This window comes from Maniola jurtina, chromosome 1 (genome assembly GCF_905333055.1).
Source record: "Maniola jurtina chromosome 1, ilManJurt1.1, whole genome shotgun sequence".
Taxonomy (NCBI): Eukaryota; Metazoa; Arthropoda; class Insecta; order Lepidoptera; family Nymphalidae; genus Maniola; species Maniola jurtina.
In genome coordinates this window covers 4149774-4176835 of record NC_060029.1, presented here as the reverse complement: position 1 = coordinate 4176835, position 27062 = coordinate 4149774, and the positions used below count along the sequence as shown (strand labels likewise).

The 27062-nt window shown below is 34.6% G+C and overlaps 1 protein-coding gene across 1 annotated transcript in view; it reads left to right on the top strand.

Moving 5' to 3' along the window:
• The first annotated feature begins 145 nt into the window (after positions 1–145).
• Positions 146–27062, top strand: part of LOC123880483 (hydrocephalus-inducing protein homolog) — a 39589-nt gene continuing 12672 nt past the window's right edge. The window contains exons 1-55 of the mRNA XM_045928658.1: positions 146–329; positions 807–1013; positions 1613–1811; positions 2599–2737; positions 2993–3117; positions 3655–3837; positions 4499–4707; positions 5075–5312; positions 6194–6398; positions 6771–6838; positions 7053–7273; positions 7559–7792; positions 8177–8298; positions 8390–8576; positions 8830–8979; positions 9389–9582; positions 9922–10187; positions 10293–10735; positions 10818–11009; positions 11081–11144; positions 11222–12030; positions 12102–12272; positions 12711–12893; positions 13228–13437; positions 13615–13754; positions 13855–13996; positions 14322–14539; positions 14716–14865; positions 15056–15118; positions 15201–15295; positions 15415–15555; positions 16029–16229; positions 16441–16622; positions 18289–18521; positions 18602–18763; positions 19231–19277; positions 19375–19446; positions 19513–19709; positions 19895–20149; positions 20234–20344; positions 20737–20860; positions 21442–21607; positions 21691–21822; positions 21893–22016; positions 22117–22285; positions 22395–22621; positions 22976–23175; positions 23760–24002; positions 24580–24762; positions 24842–25133; positions 25208–25456; positions 25577–25898; positions 26179–26321; positions 26419–26522; positions 26823–26995. Coding sequence (XP_045784614.1) covers positions 189–329; positions 807–1013; positions 1613–1811; positions 2599–2737; positions 2993–3117; positions 3655–3837; positions 4499–4707; positions 5075–5312; positions 6194–6398; positions 6771–6838; positions 7053–7273; positions 7559–7792; positions 8177–8298; positions 8390–8576; positions 8830–8979; positions 9389–9582; positions 9922–10187; positions 10293–10735; positions 10818–11009; positions 11081–11144; positions 11222–12030; positions 12102–12272; positions 12711–12893; positions 13228–13437; positions 13615–13754; positions 13855–13996; positions 14322–14539; positions 14716–14865; positions 15056–15118; positions 15201–15295; positions 15415–15555; positions 16029–16229; positions 16441–16622; positions 18289–18521; positions 18602–18763; positions 19231–19277; positions 19375–19446; positions 19513–19709; positions 19895–20149; positions 20234–20344; positions 20737–20860; positions 21442–21607; positions 21691–21822; positions 21893–22016; positions 22117–22285; positions 22395–22621; positions 22976–23175; positions 23760–24002; positions 24580–24762; positions 24842–25133; positions 25208–25456; positions 25577–25898; positions 26179–26321; positions 26419–26522; positions 26823–26995 — 10420 coding nt within the window. The 5' untranslated portion in view covers positions 146–188. The remainder of the gene's footprint in view (positions 330–806; positions 1014–1612; positions 1812–2598; positions 2738–2992; positions 3118–3654; positions 3838–4498; positions 4708–5074; positions 5313–6193; positions 6399–6770; positions 6839–7052; positions 7274–7558; positions 7793–8176; positions 8299–8389; positions 8577–8829; positions 8980–9388; positions 9583–9921; positions 10188–10292; positions 10736–10817; positions 11010–11080; positions 11145–11221; positions 12031–12101; positions 12273–12710; positions 12894–13227; positions 13438–13614; positions 13755–13854; positions 13997–14321; positions 14540–14715; positions 14866–15055; positions 15119–15200; positions 15296–15414; positions 15556–16028; positions 16230–16440; positions 16623–18288; positions 18522–18601; positions 18764–19230; positions 19278–19374; positions 19447–19512; positions 19710–19894; positions 20150–20233; positions 20345–20736; positions 20861–21441; positions 21608–21690; positions 21823–21892; positions 22017–22116; positions 22286–22394; positions 22622–22975; positions 23176–23759; positions 24003–24579; positions 24763–24841; positions 25134–25207; positions 25457–25576; positions 25899–26178; positions 26322–26418; positions 26523–26822; positions 26996–27062) is intronic.

The following is a 27062-nucleotide window of genomic DNA, read 5'->3' as shown; positions in this document are numbered from 1 at the left end:
GTGGTTATACCTGAATTTCAATACTTCCCCGTTTTCAAAGTCTACAGCCCATCTACAACCACATAAAGATTTACAAAAAGCTGGATCAAGTTGCAAGAAAAGTCTTTATATCTTTTACCTACAGTGTTTCTGAAGTTTTCTTCATTTGAATTTGATAATAATTAGATGACATTGCCTTAGCAACAACAATGACTAGTTGTCATTTATTGTCATTGTTGCTGAATACTGCAATAATGGAGATATTGCATAAATTCAAACAAAATGGGTATTTTACAGCGGATTTGTATCATTTACTAGCGAAAAAGAAGCTGGCAGATCCATCAGAGGAGGTTGGCCTAATTTCCTGTTTCGATTTTTTCAGAATTTTACGAACCAAGCAGTCATCTCTTAATTTTTATAACACTTGTTGTTCCACCTGATAAATATTAAAAGCCCCTTTGCAATAACATCCCTCTTTTTGTGTCGGGGGTTAAAAAACGGACACCTTTACTTACAAATAAACCCACCGCCACCGTAAGAAGTGATTTCTTCAAAACATAGTATCTTCGCAGCGTTTTCTTGGTCTTCGTAGCACCCACCGAACGCGGTCCTTGCAGGGTCCTTGACACTTCGTAAAATCTGAGCTTCAGTAGAGAAGTAGTTGTTTGACTGCAGTTCGCTTGCGTCCAGTATTCCATAAATTTTAAGTTATGAGAGTTCCGTCGTTCGTAAACGCGTACCTTGTAGGTTGTAAACTATGGCATTGAGTTGGTCACGTCTATTTTTTGAATCTCTATCAAACTATTCAAAATATTCAACTGTTACAGATCATACCATCAGAGTATGAAAGAGAAATGAAGATGAGTACTATGGAGCGGATACGCTGTTTGAACAGTATCGTTGTAGACAACATCGTACACAGTGGCAAACCCGGCAAAGTGGTTTTATCGTTCACACCAAGAATTATCGTTTTTCAGAACTTTAAACCTAACGATACACTCGTTGCTAAATTTTCTGTTAAGAATATAAGCAAGGTTTAGTATCAAATTCTACTTCTTATGGACTTTATGCTACACTGAGATTTGAGAGTTTTCTGAGACGTACCTTGTGATTTTCTACTTCCAATAGCGTTTGCGTCTGCGAGTTAAATCCATACTAATCCATACTTAATATTATAAATGCGAAAGTGTGTCTGTCTATCTGTCTGTCTGTCTGCTACGTTTTCACGGCTCAACCACTGGACCGATTTTAATGTTTGGTACAGAGTTAGCTTACATCCCGGGGATGGACATAAGGTACTTTTTATCCCGGAAAATCTAAGAATTCTATCCGTTTAACCGATTTATATGAAATTTGGTACAGAGGTATCTTACGCCCTGGAAATTGACTTCGGCAATTTTTCATCCCGGAAAAGCAAAGAGTTCCTACGGGATTTTAAAAAACTCAAGTCCACGCGGACGGAGTCGCGGGTATCATCTAGTACTTAAATAAATGTATAAAATGTTATGTAGTGCTAAAATAATAATTAAAAATACTTAATAAACACATGTAAACATTTAATTAGATGTTGCAAAAGTAGGAAAATTGTATGCTATGTAAGCGTTTTTTATTTAACTGCTATTTGGCCCAACAGAGCCCAGCATTCTTAAACATGGTGTTCAAAGAATCTTCCTACTTCTTTATCAAGCCGGTCGGTGGACAGTTGCTCTCACGTTTAGCCCCTGGAATTAGCGTGTCATTTGCTGTGACCTTCCAACCAGTTCAATACGAGGATTATACGCATAGGATTACGTTTTACACTGACATTGATCAGTATGTGCTGCCACTGATTGGTAAGTAGTTTTCGGTGCCGGGCTATGAGTGTAACTTTTCATCGTCATCGTCATTCTGGTACGATGTCGGGTGGAAACAAATAAGGGGTATTGGTTTAATAAAACTGCCATACCACCCGTTAGCCCGCTTCCATCTTAGACTGCATCATCACTTCACTGTTGAAGAAAGGTCTCTTGTAGTGACTTCCACACGCGCTTTCGGCGGATCCAGAGGTGTCCTGTAACTTGTTTGATGTCGTCTGTGTACCTAACTGTAATTTAAAAAAATAATTAATAATACCAGAGTAAAAGAATTGAAAAGCGATGATAGCATAGTGGCTAAGACATCAGTCCCCTATTCGGGGGGTCAGGGATTCGATTTCGGCCACGCACCTCTAACGTTATGTGCGTTTTAAGAAAATAAATTAGCCTGCTTCGGTAGAGGAAAACATTACGAGGAAATCTGCATGTCTGAGAGTTCTCCATAATTTTCTCAAAGGTATGTGAAGTTTGCCAATTCGCACTTGGCTAGCATGGTGGACTACGGTATGAACACTTCTCATTCTGACAGGATGCCTGTTCTTAGTAGTGGGCCGGCGCGGCGATGGGTTAATGATGTTGAATTGATGTGGTTTTTTTTGCTTTGCGCGAGTCAATTTCTGCCACATGTCTAGTCTAACCTAGTCACCTCTACGATTTTTACACCTGCTGTCATACACTTTACCCAGTCAGTTATAACCGTGCGACCTGCTTGTGCAACGAAAATCGACACGTGTGTATCCACAATCAACTTTACCTTATATTTTAGGTATGGGTCCAAGACCTGTCTTTGATTTTCCTGATCAAATTGATATACCAAGGACACCATTAAAGATTGAAAATGAGTTATTCCTTGCAATACATAACGTGGGTATGGTGCCTGCGGGATTTACACTCAATGCTAAATGGTAAGTCCTGTTTGATCCCAATCCATCAGCCTGCATGGGTCCTCTACTGGACATAGACCTTTTTAAAAACGTGCTATGAAAGACGGTCCTCACTCTTCCTCATCCACCTTCTTTCCGCCATCTTCTTGAGTTCATCGGTAAGTAGTTGAAGATATTTAGCATGTCGCAACCTCAGAAGCTTACATGATGCCGAACAGATGAATGTCTAAAAATACTTTTAGCGAGTATAATAATAACTTCCTAGTTTTCTTTCAGCCCTTTTTCAGTACAGCCCAAGTCGGCCTATTTGAATCCTAATCAAAAAATTGATATCAGAATTGGCTTCAAAACAATGCATCTTGGTGACACGCAGGGAATAATGAACGCAACTTTCGAAACAGGTAGATACTTTGGATGTTGGATATCCTTCCTACATAATTTTAGTTTTTAGTCACCCTTTAGGATCACAGAAATAAATCTGTTGCTGATTCTGTTTTCAATTCAGGATTTTTCTCTCTTATTACGTAGGTATTTAAAGTAATTAAAAAATGTATGCCTGCAATGTTTTAATCCCAAAATAACAAGCTATTACACTAGTTCTGGTGGGTAATGGCTTAGTGGCTTAAATGTGGAGCCTCTTTTTCACACCTCAGAGGCTCGGACACGAACCTCTAGCTTTTCGGAGTTATTTGCTTTAACAGTTAAGGAAAACCTCTTGAGGAAAACCTGCATGCCTGAGAGTTCCCCATAATGTTCTCAAACGTATCTACCAATTCGCATATGGCTAGCGTTAGTGGTGGATTAGGTAGGTATATGACCGAACCATTTTGTTCTAACAGTAGACCCTTAGTCAATAGTGAACCGGCCATGGCTTGATGATCATTATGACAAGTTTTGGACAAATAAATATAAATACATTCTACTTTTGATACGAACAGGAGAAAACTTTCAAATAAAGCTGACAGGGTCCACTTACACAGTGAGCATAGAGTTAGAGAAGCAAGTTGTGAGATTCCTTGACACTTACAACACCATGGTGCGACAGCAAACATTCAAGATTACCAACAAGTCCAACCATACTCTCACGTATATGTGCATGAAAAATGACTGCATTTATTACGGTAAATAAACAGATCTGTTCTTACTGAATGATATTGTTAGTTTCCTAAAACGTCACTTTAGTATAATGCTACTATCGTACAATACATACATGTGATTGCAACTTTGGAGCTATCAATGTGATAATATTAACATACACACTATAGGTACACATAATTCAAATCACTTATAATTTGTTAGGCGAGTTTACCTATTCTGCAATTTATGAATTAATGACAGAGTTGCATTGAAGCAATCGACTTTACATTCTCTAGCTACTCGTAGAACCCTGGATAGTACAGTGATTTGTTACATAGGTAGATGTCGCCTATTATTTCAATATTTTGCATAACGAAAAGAGCAACTGCTGAGTTTCTTGGCGGCTTTTCGTAGAATCAGCTCGATAAACCAGGGGCCTTGACTAGTTGTAAACGACATAAGCTGGCTTACATAAATATTATATCAGGTTTTAATATTTTTCATTTATATCACACACTTTTGATTGGCTTTGATTTTGAAAACATGTAGATATCTATAGTCTTTGCAGTATCTAGGAGCTATTCATGATAGTATAGACGTTTTAAAAGGCCAGTCAAGAAGTAAGTATACAAACGCGTGAGCGTCCTTTTTCATATCAACCCCACCTGCTGCAGTCCGTTATTCTCTAATCACTGTTGACAATAGATTTTGAAGACAAAGTGAAGTTGGCAACAGTATTTTACGATCTGAAACAAACTGAATCGGCCAAATCGAACAAATTGGTGTATTACGACGTCCTGAGCAGTGACGAGCATTTGAGGGTTTACACGAGGATATTTTATGATGAAATACAGGCCCTGGTTGCGGACGATAACCTGGTTTTTCAAAATAAACATATTTCAGTTACTCCTATTGTAAGTATTATTAAATAAAAGTACTTCTGTCCTCTGAACTCTGAAGGGAGCGAGTTTCTTTTTAACAGACCAATCAGATCATTGTCAGTCATTAGGTCATCTGATTGGCCTGCCACTTCTATGAAAATACACTCTTATATTCGTAATTTCCGAAAGTTGTTTTAACACAGATACAGATATAACACAAAACTTGGGTAATGAAAGACATTACGGTACCATGAAAAACTAAGAAAGCGTTTATCATAGTCATAGTTTATCATATTTTGAGAAAGAGAGAGATCTTCTATGCAGGATAGTAACAAAGGTGCGAAATCATTATAACTGAAAAGGGAAGTATTTTGACTTCAGTTGTTAATTTATTTTTCAGAAAGGAAAACTTTGGCCAAATAAGGCGACAGAGTTGACTATAATATTTGCTCCTAAAGAAATAGGAGAGTTTGAAGCAACTGTATATTTAGACGTGGATGGAGTAAACGATCGCCTGCCTTTGAAAATCGTTGGTACCTCGCTACCGCCGTCAATAAATCTTAATTTGGAGACTCTTGATATGGATAACGTGTACATAAACAATATATATAATTACGAAATTGTAGCTATGAACAAAGGTAATTAACTAAATAATAATTAGTACAAAATATCTATAAGATCCATCATCATCATTGATACCCCCTGTTCGACATTAGACCTTTCTTAATGAAGCCACCACTTAACAATATGACAGCTTAAATAGGTGATGGAAAAAGGCTACTATTATATAATGTATCCTGTAATATTAATAATTGTAAGAATTTGAGGATTCATACATTGCCATAATTGCAGTCATAGTTATTGGCCGATTTTATGGTTCTGCTGCTTAAAATGAGGAGAGTGAGACACAAGAGTAGACACTCTGCCTATGAGATTGATACTGTACCATCAGTGATATGAGTATACGTCAATGTGTATCATACACTGCATCGAAATATAACAGTACGACATTGCGGAATGCCACAGTGCCGCATTGTACATTAATTTATTATAAACTAGAAAGTGCCCGCGGCTTCGCCCGCGTGGATTTCGGTTTTTTAAAATCCCGTAGGAACTCTTTGATTTTTCGGGATAAAAAGTAGCCTATGTGCTAATCCAGGATATTATCTACAGCCAAATCCATTCAGTAGTTATTGCGTGAAAGAGTAACAAACATACACACACACACACACATACAAACTTTCGCCTTTATAATATTAGTGTGATGAAGAATCGCTAGCAGGCTGCCGTACCGAAAAATTTCAATTTTATAGCACAATTGTCTCAGAATAAAATAGACAGCTACTGAAGGCCGCGAATTATAGCATGTTGCCTCGGCAAAACATATAATATCCCATCTTTGATCTATAGACAAGTAAGTTACTAGCAAAGATATTTTGCTACCTGTATTGTGTTTTTACTGTCATCAATTTCAGCAATTAGTGATAAATTACAGGTTGTCGATGTTCTATTATTACAGGTCACATAAATGGCATTATTGAGTACAAACATTTAGCTCCCTTGTTCGGAAGTATAATATCTTGCTGTCCAGAGTCGTATTGTATGCGTCCCGGCGAAAAGCAGATATTTATCATTTCTTTCTGCAACTCTAATCAAGGACCGTTTTTTGAAGAAATTAATTTTACTATACGTGAAACTAATGTTGTTCTCAAGGTGTATTTAAAGTAATTCAAAATCAATACTTACCTGAATATTATTTTATTCATCTCTATATATGGTATTATACATGCATAGTTTATTAAAAGTAAATGAATAAAGCTAGCAGACCAAATATCATGTCTGACTAGATTTTTTCCATGACTGATTCCGCGTAGATTTAAGTTTTTAACAGAACCCGTTGCCTGAAAAATTCTGCCTAAGCGGGGGTCTACGTTTTAAATAGAATCTGCATGCAAAATCTTAGGTTTCTAGACCCAGCAGTTTCAGCTGTTGTTCTGTCAGTCAGTCATTTTTTCCTTTTATATACTATAGTTAATTAAATAAATGAGATTTTGTAAGTGAGATGGAGTAGGTTGATTGCTTTGCATATTTTTCAGAGGTGTTGTTATTTATCCATCGTTGACGTTCAGTGCATCTTGTTTGGATTTTGGAAACGTCAGTTTGGGTATGTTATATGTATATAAACATCTTTAGATGTTAATATTTGTATATAATATAAGTAATTTTGCCCTTTTACTTGTATTCTAATGTAATTGAGCTTTGATAAAATTAATTTCCTTTTCTTTATTTCGAAGTCTGCTAAAATAAATATGTTACTAACATTTTCCAATATTGCTACATCTCACTATATATGATCCTGATAAATAAACCATTTTTAGGAGTTCCCAAAACAATGGAGTTGGAGGTTATAAACGAGTCCCAAGTAAACGTGGATGCAATTGTAACGATATCGTCGGACGGTCCAGAAATGAGTAGCATCACTTTACAAGATTATGCTGTGGCTGACAAACCTAAACCGCTAATACCTCAGTGGCCTAGGGAGTTTGACATCCAACCTTATAAAATTAACATAGGTCGGGAATCGACTTCATCTTTGCGTGTAAGTGCTTATTACATGTCAGATAGAGAAAGAACGAGAGTGTATCAATATATTAAAGAATGTTAAATTGATTGATTCACAGAATATCAACATACAGCTCAAACTGGTGGATTTACAGTTTGTGATTTTGGATTGATGTTGGTATGATAGAATGTACAGCTGTGTGCAAATATATATATCTCCACTGTCGTTCTTTTTAACTGTTTATTGAATTGGTTATAGACGATATTTATAAATCAGAAAAGAAACGCTAACTCATTAATAAATCATCATTGTTTTTGTAAGGTGACGCTAACAGCTAACTTAATACGGGCAAACCAAACTTACATGGAGCTGGAGATCGACCAATCTGACAGTCCACCGATCGTTCTGCCAGTGACATTTAACGCCATGGTGCCGCTGATCACCCCCGCGCCAGATATCATGATGCGAGCGTGTTTCACGGACTACCCTTATAAGCAAGAGGTTTACGTGGTTTGCAAAGATTTTTGGGGGTATTTCACGTTGGAGGAACCTGAAGTAAGTAGATAAAGATAACATATTCTTGGACCTTTGAGATATTAATGCAAACGTCGTAACTATGCTCCTAACACAAGTTGGAGGGGAAGAGGGAATATATTAATCATGTTGGACATCGCTAATATTCTTTTATTTTTAAACTGAACTTTTGCTTTGCGTAGCTTGCGCAATTCAAGTGCGATTAGTTACTCTCAAACAGTGACATTGGAGATGGATCAGCAATGTTCTAAGAGAAATAAAGTAATAAGCTGGGTCTACTAGAACGACAGGGGTACGAAAATTATCCGAACTTAAGATACTAGCTGTTAATTTTTTCTGGCTCACTACCGACTTTTCTATTCCCCAATTCATATCGGACAAACAGCCAAATTTTTATACTTTTAGGAGGAGTCGACATTAGAGGTCGAAGTGGGCATTAAAGAAGGGCTTATCGAGCCAAACAGCACATTAACATTGCCTGTAACGATCAAGACAAGTGTACTTGGCGTCCAGGAGTATGTCATCAGGTATTTATACCACATTTACAAGTCAAAAAAACTGGAGCTTCATATCAAGGATATCACTGCTTTTACAATCAATATGTGTTACTTATTATAGGATGAATTTATTCGGCATGTCAGAGCCAGTGGAAGTATGTCACATTACAGGCTGCGGAATGAGACCCATTGTAACTTGCACCCCTTTCGGTCTACATTGGGGACAGGTTAAGCTCCTGACGAAGTCGCAGAAAATCCTTACACTTTGTAATGATTCACCTGTTGACATCTATTTTCGGGTTTCTTTGGTAAGAATCGTTTCTCCGAATTATAAAATAGTACTCCTTTGGCACTGTCGCGAATGCTATGGGAAGATCCGAATTCAAATTCCAACTGAGTCAATTTGGATATTTGTAATTTCTAAATTGACTCAGGTCTGTTTCGGTGGGAGGTTATTATATTTTTGGGTTAGTGTTGCTTTTTCTTCTACTCTATTTACAATAGGAACCTTTAAAATTTCCAAGACCAATGCGCCTATAATATTCAACTTGTATACTACAGCTCAACCGCGACGGTAGATGGCACATTAACCCCATGGAAGGACACATAGAACCAGAGTCTGAAGCTGAACTTACTGTCAGCCTGTGTCTTATTGATGCCGATAGTTACACAAATAAAGCTATTATTCAGTTGGAGAAAGTCAAGGATATTGTAAGTTAAGTTGAAGCAGCGATGACTTTAATAATAGTAAGATCTTCGGTGCGTATTGCGTATGAACGCAGGGCATACCGATGTATTCACGAACGCAGAAGAAGAATACTATGTAATGCAAAGCCGTTTAGTACACATAAATGGACTACTTAAACTAACAATGCGTTTATCTACGCAGCGTTATAGGTCACGTTTTATATGTTTTACACGCACCAAGGAATATAATTTTCTACTTTCCGTATTTATTCAATATTGATTTATTGGAGTTGTGTCGTAAATGAGGAGGATTTGTTGCTTTAGTAAAATTAATTTCTTTACAAAAAAAAAAGAAACAGATACTTATACGGATTGATTCATGAACTGTGGGGCAGTGACGAGAAATTGATAATTATACTTCATTTACTTCTAGTTAGTTCCTCTATCAGCAACTGGAATAGGGACCAGCATTTTAGTTGGCGAAGACAGAGATAAAATAATGCTTGGTCGCCATTTCACGAAAATACCTCTGAATTTTAATTGCGTCATGAAAAATTGCGGTTCGCGTTTGCATGTCCTGGAATGGAGTGAACATTACAAAGCGCCCAAAACAAAACAGCATACTACGTAAGCAACGCAGAATTTTGTGTTTCACCCTTTAATTATGTTAAGTTCACGAAATACATATTTCCAATTTACTCTAACTCAGATCTTACTTATGTATGCATGTATGCTTGTATTTAGGTATGCCTCCAAAGAAGGAATGTATACGGCTTTGTGGTGTACTAGACTTAATTTGGCTACCATCGTTTCGATTTACCGTTTTCAAAATAGTAGTTTTTTTTAAATTATGTTTTCAGTAGATAGGTAATATTTCTACGGTGGCTTCGTATAGTTACAGTAATATACTTCTTCGTATAGTAAAAACAACCAATTCGTTTTCTCTTAAGTTTCCCATTTTTTCAGTGCATTTTTTAATATGGAACCTAGAACATTTAAAATGTCAGCAGGAGAAAAGATGGACCTGAACATAACTGGTTTGTCGCACAAAGTAGCTACTGTAAAGGAAATGTGGTACTTAATAGGCAGTGTGGAGGGCATTAACAAGAAAGAACTGTTATTGGAATGCCAAGTAGTGGCTGAATTCGTTGATCCTAAAATTGAATTATCGTCTTCTATCATAAATTTTCAATATGACTACGGCCCTTATAATGAATTTTATAAATTAACAGGTAAGACTTACACAGTATTTGATTGTTTTCGATTGTTAAATTTAAGATTAATTAATATTAACTAAATAAGTACACTCATACCATGTGTGGATTTTTTTTTTTCAGATTTGGTAACTATTAAAAATGTCTCCAAATTGCCGTTAGACTTCGAAATATCTGTTAAACCACCATTTGCAATCGTTCAAAAACAAGGCTCATATAAAGTATCTCATGCCGACGAAATGCTATGTGGATGCATATGTTATAACGAGAGAGATTTAAATATCCCCACTATCATTCATGAAAATGGACTACAGCGCTCTAAAGTGTTCATCGATTATCTAACATTGAAACCAGTTGAGCCTCTGAAAAAAGGACCTTTACATTTCTTTGAAGATATACATAAAATTAAATGGGCATTTAATCTCACAAATCTTATTGAAGAACGATTAGAAGACCAAGAAGTAATGAAAATACAGATACTATTCGACACAACTAAGCACGCGACCCTTAAGTCCAGAGTGTATTGTGACTTGATGCGATTAAGATTTAAAGGCCACAAAAACAAAGTAAGAATAAATGCATGCAACGTATTGCTAAAAGCTATTAATAACGGGTACGCTTTCTCGTAATAATCCCTATTTATTTCAGGATGCAATAAAGCTCATAGGAAAAATAAACTTTCCAAATATAATGGTACTAACACCAAGACTAGATTTTCCATGCATTTTAAATGAAAGCATTGAGAGTGACACTATTAAAATTCAAAACGTCACACCTCTTCTCGCGTGCTTCAGATTTAATTGGAGAAAGTGTTCAGTAACAAAATCACAGATGACACAGGTACTTTTCTTTATTCAACCATTTTGTTGTTATTTTTACTAAAATTAATATATAAAAAGGCTTTCTTACAGCGCGAGGCCTTAAAAGTTAATGAGAGTCCTAAAGCTAAAGCTACAACTCAAACATCAGCTAGAGGTAACACAAAATTTTAATTTTACATGAAAAAAAAAAACATACGTAAGTTACTATATTGGATATTTATACTGGTACAGAGGGTGCGGAACTACATGAAATTTTAGCGTGTCGAACGCCAGTAGGTTCTCCTGACGGCATATCAAGAGAGAACAGTGATCCGACTTCCACTAAAGAAGATCCAATTACATCAATAGCTAGTTACTCAATGATCCAAGATGGGAATAATTTAGAAATGAAAAAGTACAGAGTGATGATGAAAGTATCACCAATGATTGACACAGTTTACGACAACGAATTTGAATGGATACATAAATTCGTAAAACATAGTAAACGTTACGATATAGCCATAAATGACGTATTAGAAGTTGTCCCTCACTGTGGAATTTTGAAACCGAATGAAGTTCAATATGTGAATGTGATGTTTCGAGCAAAAGTTAATATAAACGTTCGTGCCACATTAGAATGTGAGGTCTTAGGTGGCCCTCAGGAAACTGTAATGATAACGGGGCAAAGTTCAGACTTGTTGTACACGCTTAACACGCATAAGATTAATTTTAAAATTCGTTCTTATCACGAAAATGCAACAGAAGTTCTAATCATATCAAATATTGCCCAACTTTCTTTCGAATTTAAAACATACTTAAATGAGCCAAACTTTGAAAATGATCTTTATGGAACTATCCTGGGTTTAACACCGACGGAAAAAATGCTAGAACCAGAGGAACAGGCAGAACTTCAAGTTGAAGTGCGACCTGGTGTAAAGGGTTACTTTCAAACGACATTTATACTGGAAATAGGCCACCTTCCTTTAGTACCCATAGAAGTTATTGGATGGGGCGTCATACCTCAAGTGTATGTTTGTTTACCGAGACCTAGTATATTACAGGTTTGTTAATAAAAATATGGCTACCTCTATAGTTTTAAGTAAATTTTTATATGAACTTAACTTCTTTTCAGCTCGACCCTAAATTAGGATATAAAGCAATTCCGATTCTTACACCAGGATATTTAGAAGCAATCAATGAAATATTTACTAGCACTGTATCGGGGCATTTAAATACACCTATAATAGAAAAGTGCTTTGAAGACCGTCATTTTCAGCAGGATTGGCATATATGCTCATCGACGGTAATGTCACGTAATGTGTTTATTAACAGTCTAGCTAATGCCCACAATTTAGGATTTAAAGATCCCGTGGGAATTCTTTGAATTACCGGGATAAAAAGTAGCCTATGTCACTCTCCAAGTCTTTAACTATACCCACGCAAAACATCACATCGATCTGTTGCTACATGTTTGAAGGACATACCAATAAACCAACATACAAACACTTTTTACTTGTAATATCGTTATTGATTATGATTCTCTAATGATTGACATATCGGATTAATACAGAATAGATAGTATTACACATATATTACATTACTGATTTTTGTCCATAGAATATAATATGTCCATAGATAGCTATATGTTGTCATTACGATTCTTAAAATTCAATAAATGCAAACCTATTTTAAAAGTAGATATGAATATAAAGATTAAAAAATTAATAATTTTATTTTTCAGGATGCGTATCCATCTACGATGGACATAGAACTGGCTATAGAACGGATTTTAGTTACAGGCTACATCACTTCGCGGCCAGAAATATTAAATTCATATCAAACAACTTCCAAAACGGGTTGTATACCAGGCTTTATCACAATACCCTACGTCGTTGACTATGGTGTCGTAATCACTGGAAGTACGGTAATTTTTTTAAAATACAATTATAAAAACGGACGACGAATTTATTCTTTTAAGAATGATAAAATCACATTTTGTATTAATCGATTCTTTTTATGATCTAATTTGTAATATGATAAGGTAAACTATACCTTAGTATCAGATATAGTACAGTATATATATAAGAACGGAAACGTTTAAGTGCTCAAACCAGTCTAGAGTGAAGGTAGAAAAAGAAAGAATCAGGTATTAGTTGGTTAGTAAAGAATTGCAGTCCATATAAAGGGTTTTGGATTTTTAAAATCTTTTTCTTAATTTTAGCTTATTAGTCAAACTCACTGCAAAATCATATTTTCAGATACAATGCAGTGTTGAAATAATTAACTATGGCCCAATTGTTACCAAATTACACTTTGCCAAAGGGACTCAAATTCCAAGTTGGTTAACGGTAAAATTGTGTGGGAAATTAAATCCTGGAGAGAGTGGCAAGCTTGAAGTAACTTTTGCACCGACCTCTCTGGTTTTCACTGAACTAGAGCAAAACGTAGAAACCTCTTTCAATATTGAGGTAAATAGGCCGGGCAAGCAAACGAAAATCTGTTAACATTGGCTTGAGCTAACGGAATAAATTGATTAAAATAGAAAAGTTATTATTATTAAGATCAATGTTCACAGAAGTCCTTTTAGTATACTTTCGTGTTTTTATTTGTATTTGAAAATGTACCTATAGCTACTCTTTCTGCAGGTTCCCTACGGAGTATCGATTCCTATTAATATGAAAGCACTCTGTGCGGTGCCTTACTTGGCTTCGAATGTATCAGAGATTGATTTTGGTTCTGTCAGATGTGGAGATAAAATTATGTGCACAATTCCTCTTAAAAACGTGTAAGTGTTGACAAGTAGATATAAAAACAATAACATTTGTAATTGTATTGTTTTCGTAGGTTATAATTATAGAATATAATATATATTTACCTTTGTATAGAGGAAAACCTGCTTGCATTTGGTTTGTCACCCTGAAGCTAAAAACGCCAGAGACCCATGCTTTGATGGTACATAACAGTTCAGGCAAATATGAACCTGGAGAAGGTGGATTAATAAGTTTATCTTTTAAACCAACTATGGAGGTTGGTTAGCAATTATATTTATATTTATCTGGTCTGTTGTTGATAATAATTGAAAAGTTTATCGAACTTGAAGCAAAATGTCTGGTATTTTAATCCAATTTCAAAATCTAATATTTCCTTGAGCTTAAAGCTATTATTAATTCAAACTATAATTAAGTAAAACCTTTATTAGTGAGCGCAAAGCGATTTTTTTTGTAATTTTATAAACACCAAACAGCAATTTAAAGGTTTTCTGTACATGAATAAGCTTTACATTATAGTTAAGCGTTTTTCCGTCAGCCATTTTATTGATTCCTTCAGTCTAAACTCTAGTTTTATTTCACAGATGCTCTACGAAGGTTTTTTGGTGTTCAAATTCCACATGAATCCTAATAAGCTTACTATTCCTGTGATTGGACAAGGCATTGTACCTCATGTTCACATAATTGGACCAAATGTTACTTTCCCACCGACTCTACCATGGGCAGAAACTACCGAGATTTACTTTGGTCTTACTAATCCTTGTCCTTTTCCTATTGAACTCATAATAACACATAGCGATAAGTAAATAATTCTCTACCTATCTATTAGATATTGTATAATTGTACCTATTGTAGAATATTTTGTACAATAAATTAAGTTTCAATTTCATGCCGTCTATAACGTGGAATTTTAAATGCCTCCATAAAATAAGCTTTTCTGTTTTGGAGCTAAGCTACAAACGAATTATCTTGTTGCAGGAAATGGAAAGAGGAGGATGAAATTTATCACCTGCTTAACAAATATTACAATAATCCCACTGAAATGTTAGTCCCCGCTATAAAACCTGGTATGGGGATGCCAGTTGAGATTATTAACTTTTATGAAAAGTTTATGGAAAAAGTTAAAAAGTATGAGAATATACATGATTTAGTTGAATTTATAAAAATAAAAATGCGAATGTTTGCGAGCATTTTTTTATAAAAACGTAATTAAGATGTACTGTATTTAGAACCTAGCCTAAAGATCGCTGTGTATAAATATTTATATATTTTACTTATGAAATCAATCGAAATCTTACTTATCAGAAGTATTTTTCAGGTATAAGGAGGAAGAGAAACAGGCACAAAAGCTTGCAATTGCACGAGTGGCATCTACCGTCAAGTATTGTCACACTCCGATTTCAAGCGTGATAAGTGATTAATGATTATATACCATTAATATAATATTTTATTGTTATACACAGAAAAACAAAGAGTCCTAAAAATATTCCAAAAAATTTGGCAGCAAAAGATACAGTATCTCCGAAGATACGTCGAAGCGATACGGAAATAATTGCAGGTTATGAGACTTACATATTTTTGAATGAATTATTTCGTTTTGATATTATACTTATATATAAAATAAAAATGTATTTTGAAATTAAATATACAGGCCAATCTAAACTGTCACAATTTCAGACGTTATTGTGGAAATGAAAGCAGCTAAATTTGACCCATTAGTGGAATGTCTACACGTTTTCGATACCATATCAACAGATAATAATGGAATAGGACATTCAAAAGGATTGATAATTTTTGTGCATGGTTCTCCTAGCGAAGGTAGGTTTTTGTACATAGAAATAAAATGCTCAAGAAATGCAACGAATGCTTCAAATGCGGCCCGAAAAATACACAGCCTATAGGTATGCTTATTTCAAATTACTCTTAGACTTATTGCTTATTTATATGTTAAATTTTATTTTAGAATAAATCTTTTTTTTCTAGTTAGTTTGAAAAATTTGAATATTTTTATATTTATTGTCGATGACAAGAGGTCTTAAATATAAATATTTTGTAATCGTTCTTAAACTTTATGTTCAAGTATTAAGGTTTATAATAAATGAAGTTGATAAAATTTATTTCTACATTTCGTAATAAGTAAAATTGATGTGTATATGTGTGCAGACCAGGCCACTTGAGCTGTGTCATTTTGTTTGTGAGCCCTCGTCTACACATACTAAAGTAAATGTTTTTGTATATCTAATTTTATAGTACATTATGTAAATTTTTTAAATTCTTTAGTTTCATTTCAGAAATACAATGTCAGGAAATGGCTTGTTCGATGGGAAAGATTCTAGGCTTACCAAGAGTCAGTATAGATTCATGTATTGTAGATGCTTTGTGTGTTTGCAATTGTGCTGCAAAATCTGCAATTATTAGCATCATGGATGAATTATATGAAACAGCGCAAAAATATGTGACAAAGGAAAATGGTGATGAAAAAGAGTGGGAAAGTAAGTAAAAAATACAGTAATAGAGCCGACTAGGTATAAGGAATAATTTATAGGCCTGTACCTGTACATACTACAATACAAATCCCTTTCAGGCCGTCAACTTCTCTCAAATTATTATAGATTAGGGTAAATGTAGAAATAATAATTATTTTTGTTGTTCTAGTTCATAAAATATGCTACTAAGCTACTTGCACATATTGAAATTTTTCAGGTGCATCCGATGAAATGGATGACATTTTTGATACAATATTAAAAAAGATACAATTTTTATCAGTTCATATGAACGTGGGAACACCTCGTTCTAAAGTTGTTGACAAAAAAAAGAAAAAATCACCGCCTTCGTCGGCTATTTCTTCATATTCTGCAATTGGTTCTACGATCATGTTTCAAATGGTAGTACTTAAATATATTTTCATTTTTATTTCATTTTAATTTCAGTGTGTGGGTTATATCTAAAGGGATTTGATATTAAAAAAATCAAATCTAAAGCATTAAACCCATCATTTAATCTAATATTTTTATATCCTACTAAAGAAGCTTTGCCTAATCTAATGTAATGCGTATACAGGGTGGTCAAAAAGTCGTGGATCAAACGAAATAGGGAGATAGAGGAGGTCATTTCCAGCAAAAAACATTTCTACAGCATGGCCTTATTTAAATTGCCCTAAGAGTTATGAATATTTTTGAGATTTTTAACAAAATACCAGATTCTCTTACAATTACACTAATTTAAAAAAAATGAGATAAAAGATAATAAAACAAACGATGCTGTGTCATTACTAGATAATGTATCAGCACTACAAACCTTCTATTGAGGCTCTGGGTGCCAAATTACAAGAGCAATTAATTTTTTTCCAAAACTTTTAAAGCGTTACCAAAAATTAAATGTCACTTTAAAAGCGCACTGTGAAAAAAAAATGTACTACGAAAAAGTGACCCTGTATCAGAAAAACTTGCTGATTTAATGCTAATTTAAATGAGGTATAACACATTACTCTTTGTTTCGTAATTCTGGTATTATAATCGTTTTTTCAAATCAAGGTGCAAATTTCAGTAGATTAGTTTAATTCAAAAAAAAATTGAAGATTATCATGCTGCTAGTTAAACTGCTAGTTTTTTGTACGTTGGAATGCTAGAAACATCACTGTGCTTGTCACACTTAAAATTTGTGAAAAGAATAGAAACTCTTCACTACCACCTCGTGCCAGAACCACCCAGAACTACCCAGAACGCCCGTCTTGCAAGTAGTTCATCTTTTCTAGGAAACAAAAGGATAAAGAAACTATGCCTCTCGTTCACACTAATCATCATTTCTATTTGCATTGTTGAATAAGGAAGGATGTGAAAGAGAGGCATAGTTTTTTTATCCTTTTGTTTCCTAGAAAAGAGGGCGTTCTGGGTAGTTCTGGCACGTGGTGGTAGTGAACAGTTTCTGTTCTTTTCACAAATTTTAAGTGTGACAAGCACAGTGATGTTTCTAGCATTCCAACGTACAAAAAACTAGCAGTTTAACTAGCAGCATGATAATCTTCAAAATTATTTTGAATTAAACTAATCTACTGAAATTTGCACCTTGATATGAAAAAACAATTATAATACCAGAATTACGAAACAAAGAGTAATGTGTTATACCTCATTTAAATTGGCATTAAATCAGCAAGTTTTTCTGATACAGGGTCATTTTTCTGTAGTACATTTTTTTTTCACAGTGCGCTTTTAAAGTGACATTTAATTTTTGGTAGCGCTTTAAAAGTTTTGGAAAAAAATTAATTGCTCTTGTAATTTGGCACCCAGAGCCTCAATAGAAGGTTTGTAGTGCTGATACATTATCTAGTAATGACACAGCATCGTTTGTTTTATTATCTTTTATCTCATTTTTTTTAAATTAGTGTAATTGTAAGAGAATCTGGTATTTTGTTAAAAATCTCATAAATATTCATAACTCTTAGGGCAATTTAAATAAGGCCATGCTGTAGAAATATTTTTTGCTGGAAATGTCCTCCTCTATCTCCCTATTGCGTTTGATCCACGACTTTTTGACCACCCTGTATATTCACAGGATTTAATGCTTGAGCTTTTGACTGAATATTTTAAACTGCCTAAGTTTGATAAAGGCTTCGTAGTGGATTCATTGACAAGTATTGTTATTAAAAGTCCTCCAGTGGTTCTCACAACTATTATTAAAAGTAAACATACAATATGGAATATTCATCTCTGGCTGTGCCATTCAGACTTTAGTAAATGGGCTCGGGCTTATGAAGATCTTCAAAGGGAAGCAGATTTAGTTGACGAGTGAGTATTTACAACGATCCTAATTTGAATCAGTATAAAGTTTTAAATAAAAATAGTATTGAAAAAAAAAACTGTTATAGGAGCATTAGCAAAGTTTATGATGAGAACGAAATTGAAAACATTGTTCAATCATTAAATGAAATGGAAGGCGAAGAGTACGAAAATGCAAGTCCAGAATTAAAAGCAATTTACGTCACATTTGGTTTAGAGGAAAGGCGTCGAAGACATTACGAAAAAGACGGGTATAGTCGTTATTTAGTACCTAATTGTTTAGTTATAGGTTAATTTAAAAAATGTAGCATTTTTATTTTTAAATATTCGACGTATCACGTATGGTATGCGCATACGAAACTTTTGATGAAATAGTTTTTTTAGGTCCTCCATAATAATTTATAATTTAACACTCTGTCTGCTGAAATCGAGTTTTTGTCTAAGTACTTACTTCGGCGCGTAAAATTTTGCCCAATGATGAAACACATTTAGCTAAGGTTGATTTATTTCCATTGTTTAGCTTTCACTATTGTAAATTTATAATTGGTTGAGTTGTAATTACTATTATTTTACAGCTACAGCTACGATTTCCTATGAAGGGCTGATTTAAAAAAAAATTGAAAATTTGTCAAATTGTCAAATAAATATTGTTTAGTAATTAAAAAATTGCCCCTAAATACCTACAATAAACTTCTTTTTAATGAAGTATTTTTTGCAGTCGTCCCAAACATAAGGATGCCGCCGTAAAAGAAAAGAATAGCAAAGGTGATTCGGTTAAACATATATTACGTTCTGTCTTTTTGTTGTAAATAATATAACTAATGTTTTAAATATTTATATTCATATTTGATTGTGTTAATAGATCCGTACAGTAAATCTATCACAACAGTTGACAATGAATCCAGAAAGAAAATAAAGAAAGAAGATTTGAAAGGTAAATGAGACATAACTTAGTCATTACGTTAAACTTCGAACACTGCCTTTTTTCTTAATCTCGTAGGAAAACAGACGAGTGAATATATAATGATGAATACAAAATATAATGATTATAAGCAAACATATGAAAGACTTCTGAACATTGCTAATAATTGGATAGTGGAAAAGAGCGAACTAGGCAGTCCTTTATATGACTTTACTGGACATATAGTTGATTCAGCCCAAAAGAAGTCTAAGAAGAAATCAGACATGCAAATACAGGTACTACAAATTGATGCTTAGTAAGATTAAATGAGTCAGCTTATTAGTTCAAGTGAAATTTTAAACTCTGTTTATTAACGGCCAAAATTAATAAATATTCTATCTTCGATAGAGTACACAGAAACATCGACTATTACTTTCTGCCCTTAAGCTTCGTTAAAATGGTTATTTGTTTATTTTTGTAGAATTTTGAAGCGAGTTTTTCACAAAGAGGCTTTCCGTTGACAATTATTAGTAGCCAATGTGTAAAATATAAAAAAGAGCTGTTGCAAATGTTTTCCGAGTCTAGTCTTGTTCGGGAAGCTTTGAAAGAAGAAGAGAAGTATGATATTCTAAAGAGCCCTATCAACAAAAAGGTTTATACTGTATTACTTCCCAAAACGTTTCCAACAATTACTCACGAAGAGCCACTAAAATGGTGTTATTTGGATGAACCGCCGGTATTTATAAATATTGCTTATTCCTATTAAACCGGATATTATTTTATCATTCTGTCTTAAATATTGTTATATTCTATTTAACAGATAAAAAAATGTGAATGTAATCAGCTGAATGACTTGAGTATGTTAGATGATACGACTCAAGAGAACGTACTAAATATTTTGTCAAAATGGCATTGTACGTGTGGTAAAAAGGTACCCAATTTGTTTTATGATATTATTTACCAAATTGATGAAAGTTCTTTTTCATTTTTGAATCCCAAAATATAAGACAATAAGTGTTCAGACGGGGCAGAAAACGAGAACGCCATTTGATATCCCCAACACTTCATGAAGCCCTCGGCAACCTGAGCGATCTACTCAGCTTCTGGAGCGAGCTTGGATGGCTGGAGTGCAGACTTCGGCGGGGAGGGGCAACGCACGAACAACAGGCGGAAACGTTTAAGTGCAAAAATCAGCCCAGAGAGAAGAAAGAAAGTGCACTAAAAATATTAACAATACACCTAAATTCCTGTAAAGAGATGATGTTCTGCAAATTAAAATTAATTTGAACAATTTGAAAAGTTACCTATTTCTACTTTTTCCAGGTCACTTCATCACAAACTTCAACTAGCGAGATTCCATCTAATTCAATAGAAAAAATAACAGCAGAAGCCAGTGAAGCAGATGTGACATATCCACTGCCATTGCGCACCGTAAAATCACTTTTAGGTATTCAACATCTTATTATCTAAAATATGTATAGTTTTTCAATTAGTAGGTATCACCAAAACATCTGTTGAATCAATCACACTAATATTATAAAGTGTGTGTGTGTATGTTTGTTACTCCTTCACGCAAAAACTACTGGACGGATTGGGCTGAAATTTAGAATGGAGATAGATTATACCCTGGATTAGTACATAGGCTACTTTTTATCCCGGAAAATCAAAGAGTTCCCACGGGAATTTTTAAAAACCTACATCCACGCGAACGAAGTCGCAGGCATCAGCTAGTGAAGAATATTTTCTAATTGGATGCAATGTAGTATTGATTCTATTCAGAATAAAATATTATATTAAATGACTAGCTGACGCCCGTGACTTCGTCCGCGTGGATTTAGATTTTTCGAAATCCCGTGGGAACTCTTTGATTTTCCGGGATGAAAAAAAACCTAGTGCTAATCCAGGATATTATCTATCACCATTCCGAATTTCAGCCAAATCCGTCCAGTGGTTTTTGCGTGAAGGAGTAACAAACATACACACACACAAACTTTCGCCTTTATAATATTAGTGTGATGAATATTTCAGAGCACAGTGGTCGTATAGTGCTGCAGCCCGGGGATTTAGTTCGATGTAAATATGCTTTCAGTCCCCAATATGAAGGAAATTTTAACGTTAGGAGGTTCGTTGAAGTAAGTGGGTGGCCCGATTCGCGAACTGATATTATTGTGACTGGAATATGTGGTTTACCGAGGTACATAAATAATAAAGGTACAAAATTATTATATTTAGAAGAAAATCAAATTACCTACTTATTTTTGAATTAATGAATTTAAGATTGGATAGTCGTCCGAAAAAAATGTTTGAAAATTTTGCCAGAAGAACTGTGAAAGATAAAGTCTACAAGGTTACTTATTTAGATGATCAAAAGTTTTTCGAATTTGGGCCTATTTTTATAGGGAGCTACAGGTACGTGATTGGCTTTTTTTTCAATTTGACCATCATAATTACCAGAACTGAGCAAAATGAAACATTACAGGATATATGAAGAAAAATACGTGATTGACCTAAGAAATTCTTCCTTAATAACGACTGATATTGTAATAGAGTTTTCGGAAGACACATCAGTATTTCAAATTGACAAAAATTTTGTGAGACTCGAGGTAAGAATATAATTATTTTAATTGTAAAATCTTATTACTACTGATACTGACATTTTATACGTACGTAACATTATATAATTCTAAATGTTTTCTTTGTAAGCCTGGATATAGAGAAAAGATGGCCATATCAGCAGCTCCGACTGAGGTCGGGGTTCATATGAGTAATCTACTGTTCTGCGTGAAAGACAACCCAGAAATAGTCACAGTCACCTTAGCATGTAGTGGAGTCGTGCCAATAGTTGAGATACTGCCTTTATCTAAAATGATTGGTAAATTTAAAAAAAATGTTTCTTAAGTTCCAGTAAATATTCAAGTCGATATTTAGACTAATTCCTAATTGATTCTTGATTGAAAACTTTATCTAATATCAAATTTTAGAATATGGGAAACATTTGCTGTATCGCAGAGAAGATGATAGATTTATTGTTAAAAATGATTCTATTCTACCTATCAAGTGGAGAATACGCAATGCAAACGATTTCGTGGATGATTTTCTAATCGCTGAAACGACTGGTGTCGTGCCTCGAAACGATAATCAAGTCGTACCCGTAACTTATTTAGCGTGTAGAGTTGGTGTAATTTCTAACAAACCGCTAACAATAGAGGTACAATCTATTTTTCCTTAGATGATCTAAAAAGTAAACAAGTCAGTTCTCATAGCACATCAGTACGAGGACTCACGCCACGCGCTATTAACGGCACATAGGGCGTTCTTACCGTGTAAATAGACCATACCTTTTAATGCAATATCATTTATTGTTTCACATAATATGTAGTGTATGTAATGCAGATGATATGATGGATTTGGAGCAGGTGTCCAACAAGAACTCGGGACTAAATGGAAACTAATGTATTTCAAATCAGAATTGAATGATGAATTATGAGGTTTTTAAGACTAAACGTTTTGTAAACTCTACTTTCCTTTTAACCCTTTATCCCAATTTCTTGTGAAACACCAGATATACGATGCGGAAGGTCGTGGTGATCCAATGGTAATAGACACGCTATACTTGTCAGCTGAATGTTACGATGTTATGGTGGAATGTGCTTACGAGAATCCCTCTGACAACTCTTTGAACTATGGCAACGTCAAGGTTAACTCCACTGTTGTTAAAGAACTGTACATGCTGAATAGAGGAAGATATAATGTTTTTTACAAGTTAGTTAACCTCTTTATCTCTTTCATAAACAGTAAAATCCATCATAATAATCTATGGATGTTTAAAAAAAATTACAGATTTGTAAAGTGGTTAGTCAATTAGTTTCGTAATCTTTTTCGTAAAGCTATAGTTTGACGATCTCTCTGGCACAGTGGTGATTTCGGTGGTCTTATAAATGGGAAGTTCAATTCCCGGCAGGGTAATTTGTCAATTTATAATTTTTAAATTGTGTCTGGTCTGGTCTGGTGTGGTCTGGTGGGAGGCTATGGCTGTGGATAGTTACCACCCTACCGGTAAAGACCTGCCGCCAAGCGTTCCGGTACGTTGGTGAGTAGAATCCGATAAGGGGTACGGGTTGAATAAAAACTGCCATACCTCTTCCAAGCTAACTCACTTCCATTTTAGACTGCATTATCACTTACCACCAGGTGAGGTCGCAATCAAAGTCTAGCTTGTTATGGATTAAATAAAGAACTAATTTTTGTATGCATATTTCCGGCTAAGTTGGCCTTGTATTTGAGTGATTCTTCTTCTAATCTGATCCATCTACTGTGTAATAATTTAATAATTTTATTATTTGTAGGCTGAAAAAGGTAAAGAATTTTCCTGAACCATCTTTACTGCGATCATTTTCCGCAATACCGGAGTGTGGCATCATACCGCCTACCATAAAGTTGATCACAACAGAGTTTGAATGCACACCCACTACCTCGATGAACTTGGTAAACGTGCCTGCGTACATTTGTTCCTTATTGGATGGCAATAAAAATCAAGTGGTCGTTGCTAAGTTTCCAGTGTGTGTAACCATAGCATCCTTTTATAACACGTAAGTATTTTAAATTTATCGTATGTTTTTTTTTTTAAAGAATATTAGCCATTTTGAATAATGACTAACATTCCCCTTTCCCCTCCAACTAAGCGTTAAGCTTGTGCTAGGAGTGGGTACGACAATAGTGCAACGGGTGGGGTTTGAACCGGCGACCTTTCGGATTTATGTATTTTTTTATCGTATGTTTGGTACCCATGTTGATACATATATCCATTCTGCGAGTATGCTTCATATAGATTATAGCTGCAGGTACTCTTCATTGCTTTTACAATCACATTCACATTAACAGCTCGTTTACACAGGCTGCGTAAGCGTAGACGTAGCGCGTACCATTGCGTTGTAATGTATGGAACTGTATGAGACATGGCATACCGCTTGCGTGGCGTGAACGTTCGCGTAGACGTAATGCGTGCAGTTATGTCTACGGATTCACGCGCGTCACTACGCACGTGTCACGTGTACGTGCTTGGTGTGAATCGCCCTTACTTGTCAAATATGAATGCACGTGGAGATGTAGCTTCAGAGATAATAATTATTAGAAAGATTCTATATTATGAAATAATTTAAATTTTAGTTTTACTCTATTTCCTCTTGGAGAATTGAATTTCCATATAATTCCTGTCGGAGTCGGGGAAACAAGAGAAGTGATTTTGAATAACACTAGCAAATGTCCTTTTACGTACACAATCGTTTTACCACCTAAATATCAAATCGACCCTGACGATCCACAGCCACAAACTAAACTCAAGGATAATAAGTAAGTACTACATAATGACGATTTTACTTAATGATTACTATTTACATAAATATGAATTCATCTGATTAATGTTTAACAGATTAAAGAATCCTCCTTTAAGATGTGGGAACTTTCTAATTATGAATGATGACAATCTTCTTGCACCTGGGACGAGTAGAACACTTCAAATACAATTTTTAGCAACAGCTGCTAGAAGGTTTGAGGAAACTATACATTTTATAATCAGCGATACTTGCCCCGCTGAATCAGAAGGAGTTCCTCTTAAGTTAGTTGGTACTGGAGCTATGCCTACTTTGGACTTTTGGAATATTGAAAACACATTCCGTGAACATCTTATTGTTAAAAATCTAACTGAATATCCTAAGCCTGAGGTATTTATGATTATATTAACTCCTCTGGTGTAAGATAAGTTAACATGTCTACAGTTTTCTCAATACTATTGTAGACATCCGCCCATTGTGTATTCGTTGAAGACTCGGTAACACTTCACTTTTTCTCTGTGACTGTTAACTCGAAGTTCGTAGCAGTTATTGACCTGTACAACAGTGGTTTGGTCGCCAGTGCCTTGACGATGAAATTACACTATCAAGCTAATTCAAGTCATGACATATTTTCTCTAGACAAATACGAAACTCATATAGAACCACTCTTGCATAAAAATCTTGGAATCATATTCACTCCAAAAGCTCTTCAGGTAATTAATACCACATTAAAGTAATAACTAAAGTAATATAATAAACAATAATACAAAGAAAAGTAATATTGAAACGTATATTAGGTAAGGTATAATTTTTTTATATTTTAATGTGTTCAGGAATATAGAGCTGTTCTAGAAATACGTTTAAAATCACTCCAAAATCAAGAGCAATCCTTCAAAATATGCTTGATAGGGGAAGGTGTAATACCCAGAATAAGCATGGTTTCTCCGCCTATAAAACATCAGAGAATGGGCGTACTTCGCTTTCCAGTAACATGTTTGGGTTCTGTTAGCGTTAAGGAGATACGTTTTAAAAACGTGAGTTCAGTACAGGCGCTTGTTATGGTGAAAGTTTTCTTTTCCCCAAATGAAGAAAGGCCTGTGTTCTGGTTAACTTCTGACCCAGATAGTGATCAAATGATAATGCGGGGCAAAAATGGTAAGTAAAAACTTATACATAATATTGACAATTATCTGTATCTCCTGTACATGAAGGGTTCCTTGTAAAAAATTGTACTTATACTGTATACAAGAAAACTTTTTCTCAAGGACCACCATGGACTAGTTGGCAACGCACTCACAATTTCCTACAGGCTCAAAAAACAGGGTTAAACGGTTGTTGACTTTGTAACGAAAAAAGTGTTTAGGATTTTTTAATCCATCGTTAGTCGTTACTTTAAAATGTTAGACAATTAAACTACCAAAAGTCAAATTTACAGAAAAATCTAGTAAAACTATGAAGATGATGGTGAAGCCAGAAGAAATAGCCACAGTATATATAAACTATAATCCTATAAGGAAAGGGCGAACATCTTGCGACGTGCAAGTGACGATTTCTAAAAATCCTTACGAATTTTTTTCGGTAATTAAAAAATCGATCTTATTTAACTTTTAAATTTAAAAAGTAAGTAAGCTTGGATATCAAAGTAGATAAATTAGTTACATAGTAAGTTTTTTAGGTGGTGTGCGAGGCAGAAGCATTTATGGAAGATGTTATTCTGACGGGATTAGACATGCTCTCTATGGATGTAGATATAGATGCTTACAAGAAGTCTGCAGATGGGTAACCTAACTACAGTATCTACTTTATTTTTATAGTTAAATGATCGAAAATAGATGATTTCTTTTTAACGTACCTTTTTGCCTAAAAATAAACTGAGCAGTTAAAAGTTGTAAATTTACACTGAACATAGCTGATGGTTACTTTGGACGTATGTAATGCGGAATGCCCACCTAATTTAATTAGTAAATAGTAAAGTAAAAGTTTATAGTAATAAATAGTAGTAAGTATAGTTTATAGTAATAAATAATAGTAGTAAAGTAAATAGTTAACTGAATAATCAAATGTGTTTAAAATATTAAGGACAGTGTCGACAGCTTCGACAGTCGACGGTAGAAAAAAAAGCAAAAGCGCAACTGGGGATAAAAAGAAGTCAAAAGGGGATAAAAGTCAAAGGATTTCACATGGATCGGTTAAACTGAGCGACAGTGGTACCACCGTGGAGCATTCTGTGCTGAAGTATATTTTAAATTTTGGTAAGATGTTTTATTTAAATGTCGGAAAATGAATACTGACCTCATACAGACACTAGACAGGGTATAC